Source organism: Myxocyprinus asiaticus, chromosome 34, assembly GCF_019703515.2.
Source record: "Myxocyprinus asiaticus isolate MX2 ecotype Aquarium Trade chromosome 34, UBuf_Myxa_2, whole genome shotgun sequence".
In the NCBI taxonomy this organism is placed as follows: Eukaryota; Metazoa; Chordata; class Actinopteri; order Cypriniformes; family Catostomidae; genus Myxocyprinus; species Myxocyprinus asiaticus.
Genome location: NC_059377.1, coordinates 44,123,870 through 44,142,000, shown reverse-complemented (window position 1 = coordinate 44,142,000; position 18,131 = coordinate 44,123,870). Strand labels below are relative to the sequence as shown.

Below are 18,131 nucleotides of genomic sequence, written 5' to 3'. Positions count from 1 at the left end.
TGTTCCACGATGGAGATGCCGCCATAGCCACCCACACAGAGGATGAATTACAGTGCCTAATGGACCACTTTGCTAAGGCCTGCAATGACTTCGGTCTAACGATCAGCCTCAAAAAGACAAATGCGATGGCTCAAGATGAGGACCCACCCAGCATCATCATCAGTGACTACAAACTGAAGGTTGTGGAACAGTTCACCTACCTTGGCTCCACCATCACCAGCAACCTCTCGCTCGATATAGAGCTCGACATGAGGATTGGCAAGGCCTCCACAACCCTGGCCAGGCTGTCGCAGAGAGTGTGGAACAACAGCATGCTGACCATCAACACAAAAGTTACTATGTACAGTGTCTGCGTGGTAAGCACTCTCCTCTACGCCAGTGAAACCTGGACCCTGTACTCTTCACAAGAGAAAAGACTGAGCGCCTTTCATATGCGCTGCCTCCGACGCATACTTGGGATCTCCTGGAAAGATCATGTGACCAATAACGAGGTGCTGGAATGCGCCAAAACCCCCAAGCATGGTCACTCTCCTCCACCAGCGTCGCCTCAGATGGCTAGGCCATGTATGCAGGATGGATGACGGAAGAATCCCAAAGGACATCCTATATTCAGAACTTGCCACTGGCAAGAGGACTACAGGCCGGCCCCATCTCCGCTTCAAAGATATATGCAAGAGAGATCCCAAAGCTCTTGATACTGACATCAACAGCTGGGAAGAACTTGCCCAGTACAGGTCATGTTGGAGACACTCCTTGACCACTGGACTGAAAGTTGGAGAAGACAAGCTACGGCAGCTCGCTGAGGAGAAACGAGCAAAACGAAAGGAAAAACATCTCCAGCCAAGAGCTGACACAACCTTCAGGTGTCGACACTGCAACAGAGTCTGTCACTCACGTGTGGGATTATACAGCCACAGCAGACATTGCAGTAACAACTAAATGGACACTCTAGTGGAATAAAGCACTGAACTGGTAAGCAAAAGGTTGTTGGTTCAATCCCCACAGCCACCACCATTGTGTCCTTGAGCAAGGCACTTAACTCCAGGTTGCTCCAGGGGGATTGTCCCTGTAATAAGTGCACTGTAAGTCGCTTTGTATAAAAGCATCTGCCAAATGCATAAATGTAAATGTATATATACATACATCATATACATACATCATAACATGTCATATACATACATTGTACAAATACATCATGTACATACATAAAGACGCAGATGGAAACTTTGAAGAGTGGAGTATTTATACATTAGGGTAGTTTGGGTTGTCCTGCTGCTTTTAATATAAAAAAGGTCATTGTAATACAGTAAATAATTAAAAGTGTTCGTGTGTGTGTGTGTCTGTATGTCTGTGTGTGTATGTGTGTGATGTGTAAGTGTTGTTTGTGTGTGTGTTTGTGTGTTTGTGTTTGTGTGTATGTGTTGTTTGTGAATGTGTTATTTGTGTGAGTGAGTATGTGTGTGTGTTTGTGTGTGTCAGTGTGTGTGTATGTGTGTGTGTGTGTTGTGTGTGTTTGTGTGTATGTGTGTGTGTGTGATGTGTGTGTGTATGTGTGTATGTGATATTTATGTGTGTGTGTGTGTGTGTGTTGTTTGTGTGTGTGTGTGTTATTTGTTTGTGAGTGTGTGTGTATGTGTATGTGTTGTTTGTGTGCGTGTGTGTGATGTGTATGTGTTGTTTGTGTGTGTGTGTGTGTGATGTTTTGTGTGTGTGTGTATATATACATTTTGTGTGTGTGTGTGTGTTTGTGTGTGTGTTGTACCTCAGTGTACATGTGTCTCTCCTGCTGCAGCTCGTCATGTTGTTTTCTCTGCAGGATGTTTTGCTGTATTGAACACACGTGTTCTGCTGTGTCTTCACTCATCTGTCTGATGTTCTTCAGAGCTTCATCATCAGACGAGATGAGAGTCACTCCTTCATCACACAGATCAGACGAGACCTCCGCCCAAACCTCACACACCTCAAACACACACACACATATCTCACACATGTAATCAGTCATTAATGCTGCAGACAGACAGTTGCTGATGTACCTTAAAGTCCAGGTATCTGTGGATGATGTGGAGTGTGATGTCATCTTCTGCGTTCAAACCCGACAGCTGCTCGAATCCTGCAGATAAAATTCAATCATTTTAATCACAAATAAAATACACAAAATATATTATTAATACCCCAAACTATAACTAAATACACACACACACACACACACACACGTCTTACCCAGTTTACAGAACATGCAGTAGATGTTTGCACGCATGTTTTCTGACACGTCACTGACCGCATGTGATGACGATGATGCGTACTGATGCTGAGAGACGATTGGATGCTTCACGTCTATGAGAGACAGACAGACAGACAGAGAGTGTGTTCAATCATTAAAATGGAACAGACAATAACCTAATGCCAATTAAAGCCTGCCAACTATCTGTCACTTCACTGCCTGCTGCTTACATCACTGAAGTCAATTCTGAATGGAACACAAAGACTTTTACAGTTTCAAACACTGCCTTACTGTCATTATTTCATCTATTCAATGAACACATAAAATATACATAAATACATTTAGCGTGAAGAGGAGTCTGGTTCTTCTCAAAGTTTTTAAACTAATTACACATCTTATAGAGGTTTTTTCCTGGCCTTTGTCATCTTTAGCTTGATCACAGGGGTCTTCAACACAAAAATATTCATGCATGATTTCTATTAAGCTGTTCGCTGGTGGCTTTTACACATTTTATTTACATACTGCATTTCATACACAATGGTAACTGAAAGTGCTTTACATACAAATGATAAAGAGAAATAAAACAAAAGTATATATAAAAAAGTCCATTTTAAAATAATTTAAGAACAAGAAAGAAGTCAATAAAACATTTTGATTAGAAAATGTATTGAAAATGACTTGATGCATTAGTTACCTGTGATGACGCCCCACTGGTCTCGTTTGACGGCAGTCTCGTCCTCTTCTCTCCTCCACAGCTGCAGCAGGAGTTGCGGTGCGGTCACATCTCTCTCGCCACACCACTTCAACACGTGAACGATCGACTGCGGATTCTCACACAACTCCAGCAGAGTCCCCATCAACACACCGAATATGGGTCTGGAGCTTGACTGCACATCACACAAACACAAAACACACACAGACACACACACACAACACACTAGAATGTTTGATGGGAGTTTGCTTGACATCCAAATTAAGTTAAATCCAAAGAGTCAAAGTTAAATCCACTCATTCACTCTGATGATTGGCTGAATGTTTGTGTGATGTTGATCTTCTCACCTGTAACAGCTGTAGCAGCAGATGAACTCCATGTCTCTCCACAAACACATCCTCTGTACTGAAACAACCCACAACACATGACCTGCACACACACACACACACACACACACACACACACACATCAACACCTCTAACCACAATAAACGAGTTCAGAATCAGTTTATATTACTCCACTTCCTGCTAAAAAGACAATCTAAACCAGAATGCTGGTCTAGCTGGTTAGGCTAGTTTAAAAGCCTGGTGAGAACACCAGAACCCAAAACACAACATAAGCTGCTGACCAGCAATGCTGCTCTTTTCAGCAGGGCTCTTTAAAAATAAAGAGACAGTGAAGTTGATCTCTCACAGAACAATCTACTTGAAAGACATCAGTCTGGGTTTAAAAAAGGACACTCAGCAGAGACTGCCCTCTTGTCAGTAGCTGAAACCCTGCGACAGGCGAGAGCTAATTCCAAATCATCCGTCCTCATCCTCCTTGACTTGTGTGCTGCTTTCGATACAGTGAACCACCAGATTATCTTGTCCACCCTCTCTGACCTGGGCATCACAGGAACTGCACTTGGATGGTATGAGGCATACCTCACAGGCAGATCCTTCAAGGTCTCCTTGAGAATAGAAGTGTCCAAGTCACACCAGCTGACAACTGGTGTTCCGCAGTGATCAGTGCTTGGACACCTCCTCTTCTCATTCTACACTACATCACTAGTACCTATCACTGAGGCACATGGTTTCTCATACCACTGCTATGCAGATTATTCACAGCTCTACCTGTCGTTTCAGCCTGACAACCCCACCATCTCAGCTCGTATCTCTGCCTGCCTCTCGGAGATCTCAGCCTGGATGAAGGAATGTCACTTTCAGCTCAACCTGGCCAAGACAGAACTCCAGCAAACCTGTCTGTTGAACACAACCTCTCCATTCATCTTGGTTCAACGACACTTACACTATCCAGTACAGCCCAGAACTTGGTAGTGGTGGTGGATGACCAGCTTAACTTCACTGCCAACATCTCATCAATTGCATGGTCTTGCAGGTTCGCACTTTACAACATCAGGAATATCAGACCTTTTCTCTTTGAATATGCTACACAGCTCCTGATCCAAGCTCTGGTCATTTCAAGACTGGACTACTGTAATACTTTGTTGGCCGGTCTCCCAGCTAGCACGATTAAGCCACTGCAGATGGTCCAGAATGCAGCAGCGCATCTGGTCTTCAATCAACCAAAAAGGGCTCATGTAACACCACTCTTGATTTCACTCCACTTTTTACCTGTAACTGCCCGCACAAAATTCAAGGCTTTGACTCTTGCCTTCAGGACAGCCAATGGAACTGCACCCTCTAACTTCAATTCACTTCTACAGGTCTATGCTCCAACTCACTCTCTGCGGTCTATGAATGAGTGGCACCTAGTGTATCCATCACAAAGAGGCTCAAAGTCCATTTCACGATCATTCATTCTCTCTGACCTGGGCATCACAGGAACTGCATTTGGATGGTTTGAGTCTGTAACAAGGTTCTATATATGTTGCCAAGGAGGAAGTGGAGGACGGAAACTTCAACTCAAAAGATGGGTTTTATTTTCACACACATTAACATGCCGACACACACAGGACATGCGTGCCAGTCTCTCTCTCTGCCTCTGCTGTTCTCTCCCTCTTTATAGCTTTCCTTAGCATTTCTGCAATGCGATACAGCTGTGAATCATCAAGAGTGCGCACATGTGTGGGGCTCAGTGATTATTGACACTGACGCCCACCCCAGGAGTCGTGAGTTCGAATCCAGGGTGTGCTGAGTGACTCCAGCCAGGTCTCCTAAGCAACCAAATTGGCCCGGTTGCTAGGGAGGGTAGAGTTACATGGGGTAACGTCCTCATGGTCGCGATTAATGGTTCTCACTCTCAACGGGGCACGTGGTAAGTTGTGCATGGATCATTCGCTTTCTCTATTCCGCTGTGGTGGAATGAGCTTCCAACCTTCACAAGATCTGCTGTTACCTTCTCAACATTCAAGGACCAGCTGAAAACACAGCTGTTCTGCAAGCACTTAACCAATCCACACTAATTGCACTTACTACTGCACTTAACATGCACTTAATGTACAAAAAAAAAAAAATCCTGTCTCTTTCTTCTGCGCTAGCTTCTATACTATTCTAGCCACCTTGAGAACTTAGCAGTACAACACTGTAGATTTTGTTAAACTTTGTATGATAAATTGCTTGCTATGTTCCTCATTTGTAAGTCGCTTTGGATAAAAGCATCTGCTAAATGACTAAATGTAAATGTATATTCTGTGTGTGTGTGTGTTTGTTTGTTGTGTGTGTGTATGTGTGTGTGTGTGTACATGCCTATATTACATTGTGGGGACCAAATGTCCCCACAAGGATAGTAAAACCCGAGAAATCCTACATTGTGGGGCCCAGCCAGCGGTCCCCACGAGGGAAATGGCTTATTAAACAAACTAAATTATGTTTTTTTGAAAATGTAAAAATGCAAAAAGGTTTCTGTGAGGGTTAGGTTTAGGGGTACGGTTAGGGTTAGGGGATAGAAATTATCGTTAGATCTGTATAAAATCCATAAAATGCATGGAAGTCTATGGAGAGTCCCCACAATGATATAAAAACATGTTTCAGTGTGTGTGTGTTGGTGGGGGAGGGGGGTTGTGTGTTGTGTGTGTGTATGTGTGTGTGTGTCTCACCAAACACAGTCAATGGTGGCCAGCAGCAGTTTATTGTGACCCAAACCACTGAAGAGCATAGCAGAATCTAAACTCAAATACTGAAGCAACAAGTCCACTCCATCACTGCCAAACAACTCCTGAAAACACACACGTATAACACATCACAGTAGCAGAACGTTTCTTAATCGACTGTCATAAACATTAACCATCAATTAATCATTAATTCTGCAAAACGCATGTGCAGGACTCTAAATGACATGTACAGGTACCCTATTGTTCAATTATAATTTAAATAAATATACTTAAGAAATGCAAGCATTGATATTTTTACTTTACTGTATTTTAATACGTTTGGGCTGTTTTGTGTAAATCTGTGAATTGTTCAATTTACTGTAATTTTTTTACTGTTAATAATAAGTTGTAGGCTAATGAAGACATCTTGATGAAGATTTTGTCGCCTCCTGCTGGTGTAAATGTGTAATATCACTGGGATGAATATAAATCTCTGCACGGCTGTAACACAAGCGGAGTGACACAAAGAGTGAAGTGTCCAAATGCTGTTGGACGCCTATATCAGCACTCTTGGAACGCCACTCGTCCAATCAGATTCAAGGACTGTTCTATAAGACACTTTAAAGCACACACTGATTTTATGATCTGTATGACTGATGATTGTCTCACCTTGCGGTGCGTGTCTCCCACACAGAGCACAGACAGAATGAACATAGTGTCGATCTGAATCTCCAGACAGACAGCATCATCTGTGTTCTGTCCTGCAGTGAACCAGCGTAGAACACCTGCAAACACACACACACACTCTAGCACACTAACAGGTGAACACTATAGTTATTATGACATCACGTCACACACTCACCCACAAGCTGCCCGATGGCTCCTTGATCACACAGATCCTGATTCAGCAGCTCGTCGCTCAGAGATGCCACACACCTGAGCACACGCATACAGTATCTCATCTGAGCCTTCTTCCCGCCATGCCCGCTGGTTCCATGGAAACTGTGACCCCGCCCACTGAAGGAGTCTGATGGAGAGAGAGAGATGGTTGAGCAGACAGTTTTCACTCAATGGGTCATCGTCTGAAACATGCTCATACCTTCCTGCAGACACCAGTCGAGCAGCAGCAGCAGACACGTGTTGGCTTGACACGTCATGTAGTCATCCCGCATGAGAGGAGCGAGCGTGCTCAGTGTGGCCAACGCCTGCAGCTGCAGCTCCTCCTGCTGGCTGGAGGTCCAACTGCGTCTGCTGCTCTGTACGCCACATGATCTGGGCTTTATCAGCAGCATCAGAGCGAGCATCACACGACTCTCTTTAAACGACTGGAACACACAAACACATGATAATCATAATTCTGAATCAGATTCTCAGTTTCACTGCAGATTGAATATACAGATTTTCAGAGGATATGGAATAATATGGCACACAAGTCATATGGACTACATTTGGTTTAATTGTGTTTCTGCTTTCATTGTACAGAAAAGAGCAGCTGAACATTCTGCTAAACATCTCCTGTTGTTTTCCACTGAAGAAAGAACGTCAAAGGTGTTTAATAAGACATTTACATTTACATAATAAGACAGGTGTAAATGATGTCAGATTAGTATTGATCGATCACCATCTGACCTGCAGGGCTGGGAGATCTTTTGACAGCACAACAATCACATTCAACAAGAGTTTCTTCATTTCAAAGTCCTCGTGATTGAAGGACAGTTTGAGGTTTCGCACCAGAGGATTGTGGCTCTTTACTGACAAACACAAGAGATACAGTGACTTCACCAGAAATCTTCATATCACTGTTATTTATGTGTAAATGTATGAATATTCCAGATTCAGTACAAAATATTCAATGTTAAAATACTCACTGTTTCAAATTATAGACACAAGACATAAACAATATGTGTTTACATGATTTTACTGTGAGAAAATCACTAACTGCATCTGAGTAAAGTTATATCCAATATTCAGATTATAGGGTTTTCTTGTCATGTCAGTGAAGCTGTAAAATTGGATATAACTTTACACAGAAAAGGTTGGTAAGTAAGGAACAATGTCCAGTCAGCCAGTTGTTATTGCACAATAAACCCTGACAGTGTGATCAGGACCCCGACGTGAAGCGGACGACTCTTGTAACAGTCTGAAGGGGTTTATTGTGCGATAACAACCGGCTGACTTTACATTATTCCACTAATTATAGGCTACTAACCAAATAAATAAATACATGGAAATAAATTATTGATTTGTGTTTAAATGATCTAATTTGAGAAGAAAGAAAGAAATGGTTGAACCGTTAAAATCCACCTCCGGTTTGCATCAGAGTTCTGTTGGTGTTTATATTGTGAAAATGACCATCTGACTCATTATTCAGCCTATTATAAGACTACTTGCCAAATAAACAAATAGATAAACATGAAACATTGATTTGCATTGAAATTGTGTAATTATATGAGAAGAAATAAATAGTTGAAAAGTTGAACTTCAACCTCTGGTTTGCGTTGGAGTTCAGTTGTTTATTTTTTAAATGTCTTAGTATGCATCTGGCCAATTACAGCATTATGGATGTGACTGTGACCAGGAGGAGGGCGTGCCGAGAGGATTCATGCCCGGCGCTGAGTTCCCCAATCAGCAGCGAGAGAGATAAAAGGAGGAGCAGGGGACGCCAGAGAGGGAGAGACAGACACACACAGCAGTGTTTTGTGTGTGCACTTTTATTACGTTTCAGTTCAGTGTTTTATGTTGAATTAAAGTCTTTTTGATTGTTAATCTGGTTCCTGCTTCCTCCTTTGCTGATGAACGAGAGGCTTGTCTGCCACAATGTGTAATTAAACTTCATTTATAAAGTACTCATTACCAGTAACATTTTTTATGTATAATCATAGACCCCTGCAGACAGAGTCCAGTCATCAGAAAAGTTTCAGTCTAGACAAGTTTTTTTCCAGGTCAGATCAGGAAATGAGCTTGCATTACAGATGTGACAAAAATGGATACAAGTTTTTGGGAGACCAAACACTTTGTAAAAACTGTGAATTAAAATGCACAATTCTTAAGTAATAATTGTCCTAAGAACATGTAATATTTATTTTTTATTCATTGTTGTTTTCACATAAATGGGTAAAAACCGGCGTTATAAACATGACCATAAAAAACACTTTGAAATCTGCAGACTTCGACCTCTGAGATACGTATATTTTATTACATTATAATGCCCATCAAGGCTGCATCAGGAATAGAGATAAGATTGGAAAAGCCATTTTTCCATGGTATGGTTGACATTTTTGTGGAATTGCACAACTTATTACAAGACTAATTGCCAAATAAATAAGTAAATGCACATGAAACATTGATTTGAATTTAAATTATTTTATTAGCTTACTTGTAGAGATCGCAGAGTGCTACATGAAGCAGGAGAGACGGCTCGCAAGGACCCGGATGAACGGTCTGATACGTGGAGCTGCGGTTGTTACAGAGCAATAACAGACCACTAGATGGCGCCACTGACCAATCAGAATTGGGTATTCCAGGCCGCCGAGTAATAAGTGATTTTATGACAGTAAAATCATGTTAACACACATATTTTTTATGTCTTGTGTCTATACTTTTGAAACAGTGAGTATTTTAATGTTTACAGATTGACCCCATTGACTTCCATTGTAAGTGTCTCACTGGAACACACATTTAAAGGAGGGACGAGTCGACATTCATTTGTGTGTCAATCAACATTATGCTACAAATGCTGTCGATTGAGCTTCACTTGTATTGAACCCGGAATATTCCTTTAATACTAGAGAATATGAAAACTTACACTCAGGAAATGTGACAAGCAGTGAGAGATGTTTGACAAACCCGCTCTCCTAAACACACACACACAGAATAATTATCATTAGACTCGTTTGAGATGTTGTGACAGTAGACGAGAGAGATGCTGCAGTCAGAGGAGTGAAATAACAACAAACTTGTGCTGAAACAGACACATACACAAACAAAGGCAGATACCGTATGATTTACATACATGTTAACTCTTACAAACATTGAGAGTTCAAATTTTCTGCAAACTTGCCGCAAATTTGCCACTGATAATTTTCACATGCAAATAGCCTTGTGGGAAGTTTGCGTTAATTGTTGTCAAAGGTTTGCCGGAGGTTCACCACTACCGGTGAAGAGCTGCAAACTTCTAGCTAACATCTGTGGCGAATCAAAAGCTCATTTGCATGTAAAAACATAAAGAGTGGCAAGTTTGCAGCAAGTTTGCCAGAACTCAACATTTCTGTAAGGTATTGTTGCTGATAAAGTGGATGCAGTTTAAATTCTGCTGCTTTTAAATGAAATAAATATGATAAACAAGCCATTGTTTCATAAAGACACATATTTTAGATATTTTATGACTAGTCACCTATCCCATAAAGAGATCGTACTGTCAGACTGTTCTCACATAATTCATACACATAAAAACATGATATTACAGTTTAAATAAACATTTGTTTAGACAAGAACACACATCACAGTTGTTTAGGCCAATGAGCATTAAGCTGTCATCATCAAGTTGTTTCCTATTGTGCTTTCAGATTACACAGCTGGTTTAGCGCCACTAAAAACAACATCCGAGAGGATTTTATAGTGATGGGAAGTAAAGCTTTTTAAAGCAATGAGGCTTTATTACAAATGTACTGAAATGGGTTTATTACTCAAAACTTCTGTACATGATTCAATTTTCTGCTGGTCAAAAACAGGAAGTGCAACTGCTGCGTACATCATTAAACAATATGTGCTTTGACAACATAACAGTATATTTGATTTTTGAGCAGTAAAGATATCAATGCTCTATTTGTTTATTTTTAATAAACCAAGATAATATTTTAAGACTCTAAGGCTTCGTATTTGAATTATTACTATACATATATATATATATATATACACACACACACACACACATGTCTTTTATTTTGAAAAGTTTAGTTCCTGTTCCTGTTTTCCCTCCATGTACATGTGTCATGTTTTCATTGGTTTATTGTTTAATTATCTTGTTATCAGTTCTGTTTGTTCATTGGTTTATGTTCCCCCATGTCCATGTATTTAAACCCTCATGTTTTCCATTGTGTCTTGGTCAAGTGTTGAATGTGCATGTTTATAGTCAAGTTCATGTTTATGTTTCACGTTTGTAAATAAACTGCACTTGGGTTCTTCATCTTCACGTCATTATCAGCAGCCAGCATCGTTACAATATATATATATTAGGGCTGTAACGGTACACAGAAGTCACGGTTCGGTATGTACCTCGGTTTTGGGGTCACGGTTCGATACGAGTTCGGTACAACAGGAAAAAGCAACAAATCCCAAATGCTAGGTTTCTTTCCATTTATTTTGAACAGACAGTAGTGCAAATTACAGTTTGTTCCACCTAGAGGCATTTAGTCCCCCCTGAGGTAGTTGGTACAGTACAGACTCCTTTAGTGTATTAAGCAGTAAACAGAATGCACTCTTGCATAGGTCATATTTTTTTGTAGGGTTGATAAAAAACAAAAGGTATTTGGTCTCAATCAGCTACAAAACTGAAAAGCATCTCTTGTGTTATAAAAGTCCAAAATAAATAGAATAATGAAAAATAAAACTTGTGCATTAGGAGAAGCCATTCTTGTTTTGGGTTGGTGCATAGATGGTCTCTTCTTCTGCTCTTTTTCCTGTTGTGGCGGTTAGCAAACAGTGTTGCATTACCTGCACGCGCCCCCTTCTGGTTTGGAGTGGATCGCCTGTGACTGACTCGGATGTATTCTTCATCTGACTGCATGCACGGAACCGTGACGTCAGTACCGTGACAGTTCGAGATGAATACATGTACCATTACACTCCTAATATTTATATAAAAAAAAAATTCTCCCCAAGTCTTCAAGTCAGTCGCACCGAAAATACTACCAACACATTAGTTTTAACACACGAGAGGACCGGGTTTTGGACCACTGCTACTCTCCCTTCCAGGATTGCTACAAATCCCTCCCCCGCCCACCATTTGGCAAATCGGACCACTCTTCCATTCTGCTTCTGCCCGCTTACAGGCAGAAATTGAAACAGGAAGCACCCACCCTCAGAACGATCCAGTGCTGGTCGGACCAATCAGACTCTATGCTACAAGACTGTTTTGATCACACGGACTGGGAGATGTTCTGGTCCGCCTCTGATGACGACATCGAGGTGTATGCTGATAGCGTAACGTGTTTCATCAGGAAGTGCGTAGATGATGTAGTGCTGACCAAAACAATACGGATCTTCCCTAACCAGAAACCGTGGATTAATAGCGATGTTCATGCGGCACTTAATGTGCGGACCTCCGCTTTTAATTCCGGGAACACAGAACAGCAAAACGTCAGTACAGGAACAAGATTGAAGGACAGTTCAACACCACCAACTCTAGAAGCATGTGGCAGGGAATTAACATCATCACGGACTTTAAAAGGAATAAAAACTCTGCCATGAACACCGCTGCCTCTCTCCCGGATGAGCTAAATAATTTTTATGCTCATTTCGAGGGAAATAACTCCGCCCTCGCAGAGAGAGCTCTCACGGCCGAAGCTACAGAGGTTAGTTCACTCTCCGTCTCTGTAGAGGATGTAACCCGATCCTTCCGACGGGTGATTATCCGCAAAGCCGCAGGCCCAGACGGCATTCCGGGCCGCGTCATCAGAGCGTGCGCGAACCAGCTGGCTGGTGTTTTTACAGACATTTTCAACCTTTCCCTCTCTTTGTTTGTAGTCCCCACATGCTTTAAAACATCTACCATTGTGCCTGTTCTAAAGCAATCAAAAATAACTTGCTTAAATGACTGGCGTCCTGTTGCTCTGACCCCCATCATCAGCAAATGCTTTGAGAGACTAATCAGAGATTACATCTGCTCTGTGCTGCCTCTCATCACTTGGACCCATTGCAGTTTGCTTACCGCAACAACCGCTCCACTGATGATGCCATTGCATCTACAATACACACTGTTCTCTCCCACCTGGAAAAAAAGAACACTTATGTGAGAATGCTGTTTGTAGACTACAGCTCAGCATTCAACACCATAGTGCCCTCCAAGCTAGATGAGAAACTCCGGGCTCTGGGCTTAAACAGCTCGCTGTGCAGCTGGATCCTGGACTTCCTGTCAAGCAGACGCCAGGTGGTTAGAATAGGCAGCAACATCTCCTCATCACTGACCCTCAACACTGGAGCCCCGCAGGGCTGTGTTCTCAGCCCACTCCTGTATTCCCTGTACACACATGACTGTGTGGCAACACATAGCTCCAATGCCATCATTAAGTTTGCTGATGACACGACGGTGGTAGGTCTGATCACTGACAATGATGAAACAGCCTACAGAGAGGAGGTGCACACTCTGACACACTGGTGTCAGGAGCACAACCTCTCCCTCAACATCAGTAAGACAAAGGAGCTTGTGGTGGACTTCAGGAGAAAAGACAGAGAACACAGTCCCATCACCATCAATGGAGCACTAGTGGAGAGAGTCAGCAGCTTCAAGTTCCTGGGTGTCCACATCACTGAGGAACTCACATGGTCCATCCACACTGAAGTCGTTGTGAAGAAGGCTCATCAGCGCCTCTTCTTCCTGAGACGGCTGAGGAAGTTTGGAATGAACCGCCACATCCTCACACGGTTCTACACCTGCACTGTAGAGAGCATCCTGACTGGCTGCATCACTGCCTGTTACGGCAATAGCACCGCCCTCATCCACAAAGCACTGCAAAGGGTGGTGCGAACTGCCAGACACATCATCGGAGGTGAGCTTCCCTCCCTCCAGGAAATATATACAAGGCGGTGTGTGAAAAAAGCTCGGACTCCAGCCACCCGAGCCATGGGCTGTTCTCACTGCTACCATCAGGCAGGTGGTATCGCAGCATCAGGACCCGCATCAGCCGACTCCATGACAGCTTCTTCCCTCAAGTAATCAGACTTTTGAACTCTTGATCGATCACGATACATATATCAGCACTGCACTTTATTAGCCTCAGACTGGACCCGCATTTTATACTTCTCTTAATAACACACTGGCAACTGACTATCAACCGACAGCCTGAATGTCAACACAAAACTTCATATTTATTTCCACTGATTGCATGGGGGTGGGGGGAGGGGGGGTAGTCAGCATCTTTACTTACTGAGATATCCAGGCCCCCTATTTGAATTATTATTAAGAAAAAACAATTATCATTAGGATAAAACATGTGCTGTGCGTGCCTTTTGTGTTTGTTTTGAGGATGAATTGACTCACAATGAACGGAGCATTTTGATTGGCTGCGATCAGTGATGTCAGAACCAGCAGGTCATTTCTCAGCTGTTGATCATAATGACTGGAGCCGCTCACAAGCTGCTGCAGAAACGCCTCTTTCAAAGACCTGCATAAATAATGCCATCATTTAGAGCCACATTTCAACTTCGACAAATACAAAACTGTGTCTTTACTCACATTATACAGTTCATGTTGCTGAGCTGAGCAGTCACTTCCTCTCTACAAGCATTTTCTAGAAGGTTCCACAAGATCTCTGAGGAGCGGAACAGAATCTGTCCAGATGGGTCTCGTTCACTCATGTGGAAACAGATCTTCTGAGCGGCCTGAGCTTTCAACATTACAGTACAGTTCACTTCTGCAAACACAGCATACCGTCACAGTACACCACATGCAATAGTGCAGACCGGGGCTAGTTGTCATCTCAGTAAATATAAACTTTTGAGTCAAAAGTCCAATTGCACATTCACACCCCATATACTTGTGACATCATGAGTCAACGTGTGATCAATGTTGAAAATGTTCAAAAACTTCTTTGTAGTCAAGACTTCAAAGTTTGCTTATACAGAAATTTACTTTCAAAAATAAACCCAGTCTGAGAAATATGACAACTTGCCCCACTCTCCCTACAGTATACTAATTTTAATAATAATAATAATAATAATAATACCTTTTATTTATAATGCACTTTTATTACACTCAAAGTGCTACAAGATTGAATAAACACATAAAATACAACAGCAACCACCATACCAACAATTTTAAAAAGACTAAACACAAAATTACTAACATACAGCAGTCTTTAAATATTAAAAGACTACCTTAATAAATATTATTATTTTGGTTTACTCTCTAATATGTGGTGACAGGTGTTTGTCTGACAGTAGAAGTCTGTTCATGTTCTGATATAAAACCTGATCTCAAGTGAAACAGGATGTGAGGTTACCTGACGTTCGGGACATGATCTGTAGCGTCTGCAGGAGCCTCAGTTTGATTGACAGCTGCTTCTCCATCAGGGCAAGTGACATCACGAGGGTCTCAGCCAGACCACTGCGCTCTACCATCTGCCCTCTGTACTCAGCACGCGTGGGACAAACCCCTAAATGCACGCACACACACACACAAACACAAACACACACACACACACACACACACACAAACACACAAACACACACACACTCACACAAACACAAACACACACACACAACACACACACACACACACACACACAAACAAACACACACACACACAAACACACACACACACACACACATTATTATGAATCCAAACCCAAATGTGTTCACACTTAAAGAGCTCGATCATCACTCACCATCAGAACCAGCTTTGGCTTTTTCGTGGCAGTAAAAGGCGATTATTGATGAACAGATCTGATGTCTGACCTCCGGCACTGGAACCCTCATCAGATAACCTGTTATTACACATATATACACATCATATACAATGGCAATATAAAGTATGTGAACCCTTTGGAATTAGCTAGTTTTTTTGTTGTTGATCTAACTGGTCATAAAATGTGATCTCATCTTCATCAAAGTCACAAGTATAGACAAACACAATGTGGCACAGCTGGCACACAGACACCCTGATATTATCCTGTAGGATATCTTGATAAACTTGGGAATGAATTTTTTCCTCGATGATGGCAAGCGGTCCAGGCCCCGAAGCAGCAAAGCAGCCCCAAATCATGATACTCCCTCCACCGTACTTCACCGTTGGGATGGTGTTTTCATGTTGGAATGTGGTGCCTTTTTCACTCTATATGTTGAGCTGCATGTTCTTCACAAACAATTCAACCTTAGATTCATCAGTCCACAAAACATTTTCCCTGTAGCGTTGTGGAGTGTCAAGATGGTCTTTGGGAAACTTCAGGTGCGCAGCAATGTTTTTGTTGGAAAGCAGCAGCTTCCTTCATGATGTCCTGCCATGAACACATACCTGTTTAATGTTTTCTGTATAGTAGACTCATGAACAGAGATGTTAACCAGTTCCAATGATTCCTTCAGGTCTTTATCTGTCACTCTAGAGATCTGTTTTACCTCATTGAGCATTCTGCGGTGTGCCCTTTGAGCCATCTTGACTGGACGGCCACTTCTAGTGAGAGTACCTATAGTACTAAATCATCTCCATTTATAGACAGTTTGTCTAACTGTGGACAGATGAATATCTAAGATATTTGAGATAACTTTGTAACCCTTTCCAGCTTTATAGAAATCAACAATTCTTGATCGTAGATCTTCTGAGATCTCTTTTTTGCGAGGCATGGTCCACGTCAGCAGATGCTTCTTGTGAATAACAAACTCAAAATGTTTGAGTGCTTTTTATAAGTCAAAGTATCTCTAACCCACACCTCCAATCTCGTTTCATTAATTGAATGCAGGTTTGCCAACTCCTGACTCTAATTAGCTTTTGTTGATGTCATTAGTCTTAGGGGTTCACATACTTTTTCCAACCTACACTGTGAATGTTTGAATGATGTATTGAATATGTACAAGAACAATAATTTGTGTGTTATTAGTTAAAACAGACACATTTATATATAAATGCAGGTAATTCCAAAGGGTTCACATACTTTTTCTTGCCACTGTATCTGTCATTCTTTGTTTCTAGGTTGAAATATGTTCATGAGATAAACAGTTCCTCACCCATCTGAGACAGACAGTCGGTCACTACACTGGCGTAATTCTTCTCATCAGATGATTTCTCCTTCAGGAACGGAAGACTTCAAACCAAAGTATTGATGACATCATCAGTTCATTCATTCATTCACCTCCTGATCATATAAAGACTGTCAGCTAATATCATACCTGCATATCTGAAGTAAATCACACAGGATTTTAGCATAATGAGGATGTTCCGTCACTTTTTCAGCACAAATGTTTATAATCTTAAATACGTCTGCGAGATCTCTCAAGAGCTTCACATGGACATGATAAGGAAAGTTCATGTCAGTGTCATTATATTAATAAAGCATGACTCCACAGATTATTATTATTATAGAGCGCTCCCTGCACATCATGGAAAACCATCAAGTGCCATTTAAAGAAGGAAAATGCTGATTGTCATTGAGTTAATTGGGATCCAGGGACAGATCCTCAACTGCTGACATCATCACACACTCTCATGTAAACACTTCCATATGAGCTACACACCTACAGCTTCTTTTCTTTTACAATATCACACTTTAATGCCAATATTATATAAATGTCATGTGATTTTCTCAGTATCTTGCAGGATACAAATCCTCGCTGGCATCTTTTCACCATTTTCTTCAAGATGAAAATGTGTCTCTCTGTCAGTGAGGACTGAAACAGAAACAAATACACTGAAATGAGCTCATAAAAACTCACTTGATCATCAGTTGAAAGACATTTAACAGTCTTACAGAGATCGGATCTTCGAGCAGGTGAATGACTCGAGACAGATCAGAGAATCTCTGAAACACATCAGAATCACAGTTCAACTCAAGAGAAGATTGTCAACAGAATTAAATCAGAATAATTCAGTTGGTGACTGACCTCAGACGGATGCAAACTCTGTTTGTGTCTGAAACTGCTCATCTGTGCGCTGGACAACATGACGGATCTCACAGTGTTCCCATCACAAATCATCATTACCGCACTGCGGTTGCTATGGGAACGTGAGAAGATACACACTGCTGTTGCTATAGGAACGTGCGAAGTGTACGGAGTGCCGCTCGAGACAAACAGCATCTATGTACTCCTTTTCATTCCCCTCATTGACTTCAGACACGTAATAATTTTACATTCTGCTGCAGTTAATAAGCATCGATATAAACATGTGTTTATAACAGTGTGAGTATTTGGTGTGTTTATAACAGTGTGTTTGGTGAAGGCGGAAGCGGGACTTTTAT

At 41.7% G+C, this 18,131-nt stretch overlaps 1 protein-coding gene across 1 annotated transcript in view; it reads right to left on the bottom strand.

Annotated features, from left to right (window-relative positions):
- LOC127425002 (cilia- and flagella-associated protein 69-like) overlaps positions 1-17,868 on the bottom strand; it is a 20,394-nt gene extending 2,526 nt beyond the window's left edge. The window contains exons 1-20 of the mRNA XM_051670566.1: positions 17,776-17,868; positions 17,643-17,693; positions 17,497-17,562; positions 17,065-17,174; positions 16,903-16,979; positions 15,570-15,668; positions 15,186-15,338; positions 14,420-14,597; positions 14,225-14,348; positions 9,773-9,821; positions 7,597-7,718; positions 7,067-7,292; positions 6,830-6,994; positions 6,637-6,752; positions 5,974-6,092; positions 3,281-3,362; positions 2,916-3,108; positions 2,221-2,334; positions 2,034-2,110; positions 1,763-1,960 (exon numbers count right to left, since the gene is read on the bottom strand). Coding sequence (XP_051526526.1) covers positions 1,763-1,960; positions 2,034-2,110; positions 2,221-2,334; positions 2,916-3,108; positions 3,281-3,362; positions 5,974-6,092; positions 6,637-6,752; positions 6,830-6,994; positions 7,067-7,292; positions 7,597-7,718; positions 9,773-9,821; positions 14,225-14,348; positions 14,420-14,597; positions 15,186-15,338; positions 15,570-15,668; positions 16,903-16,979; positions 17,065-17,174; positions 17,497-17,562; positions 17,643-17,693; positions 17,776-17,868 — 2,412 coding nt within the window. The remainder of the gene's footprint in view (positions 1-1,762; positions 1,961-2,033; positions 2,111-2,220; positions 2,335-2,915; positions 3,109-3,280; positions 3,363-5,973; positions 6,093-6,636; positions 6,753-6,829; positions 6,995-7,066; positions 7,293-7,596; positions 7,719-9,772; positions 9,822-14,224; positions 14,349-14,419; positions 14,598-15,185; positions 15,339-15,569; positions 15,669-16,902; positions 16,980-17,064; positions 17,175-17,496; positions 17,563-17,642; positions 17,694-17,775) is intronic.
- Between the last annotated feature and the right edge of the window lie 263 nt (positions 17,869-18,131).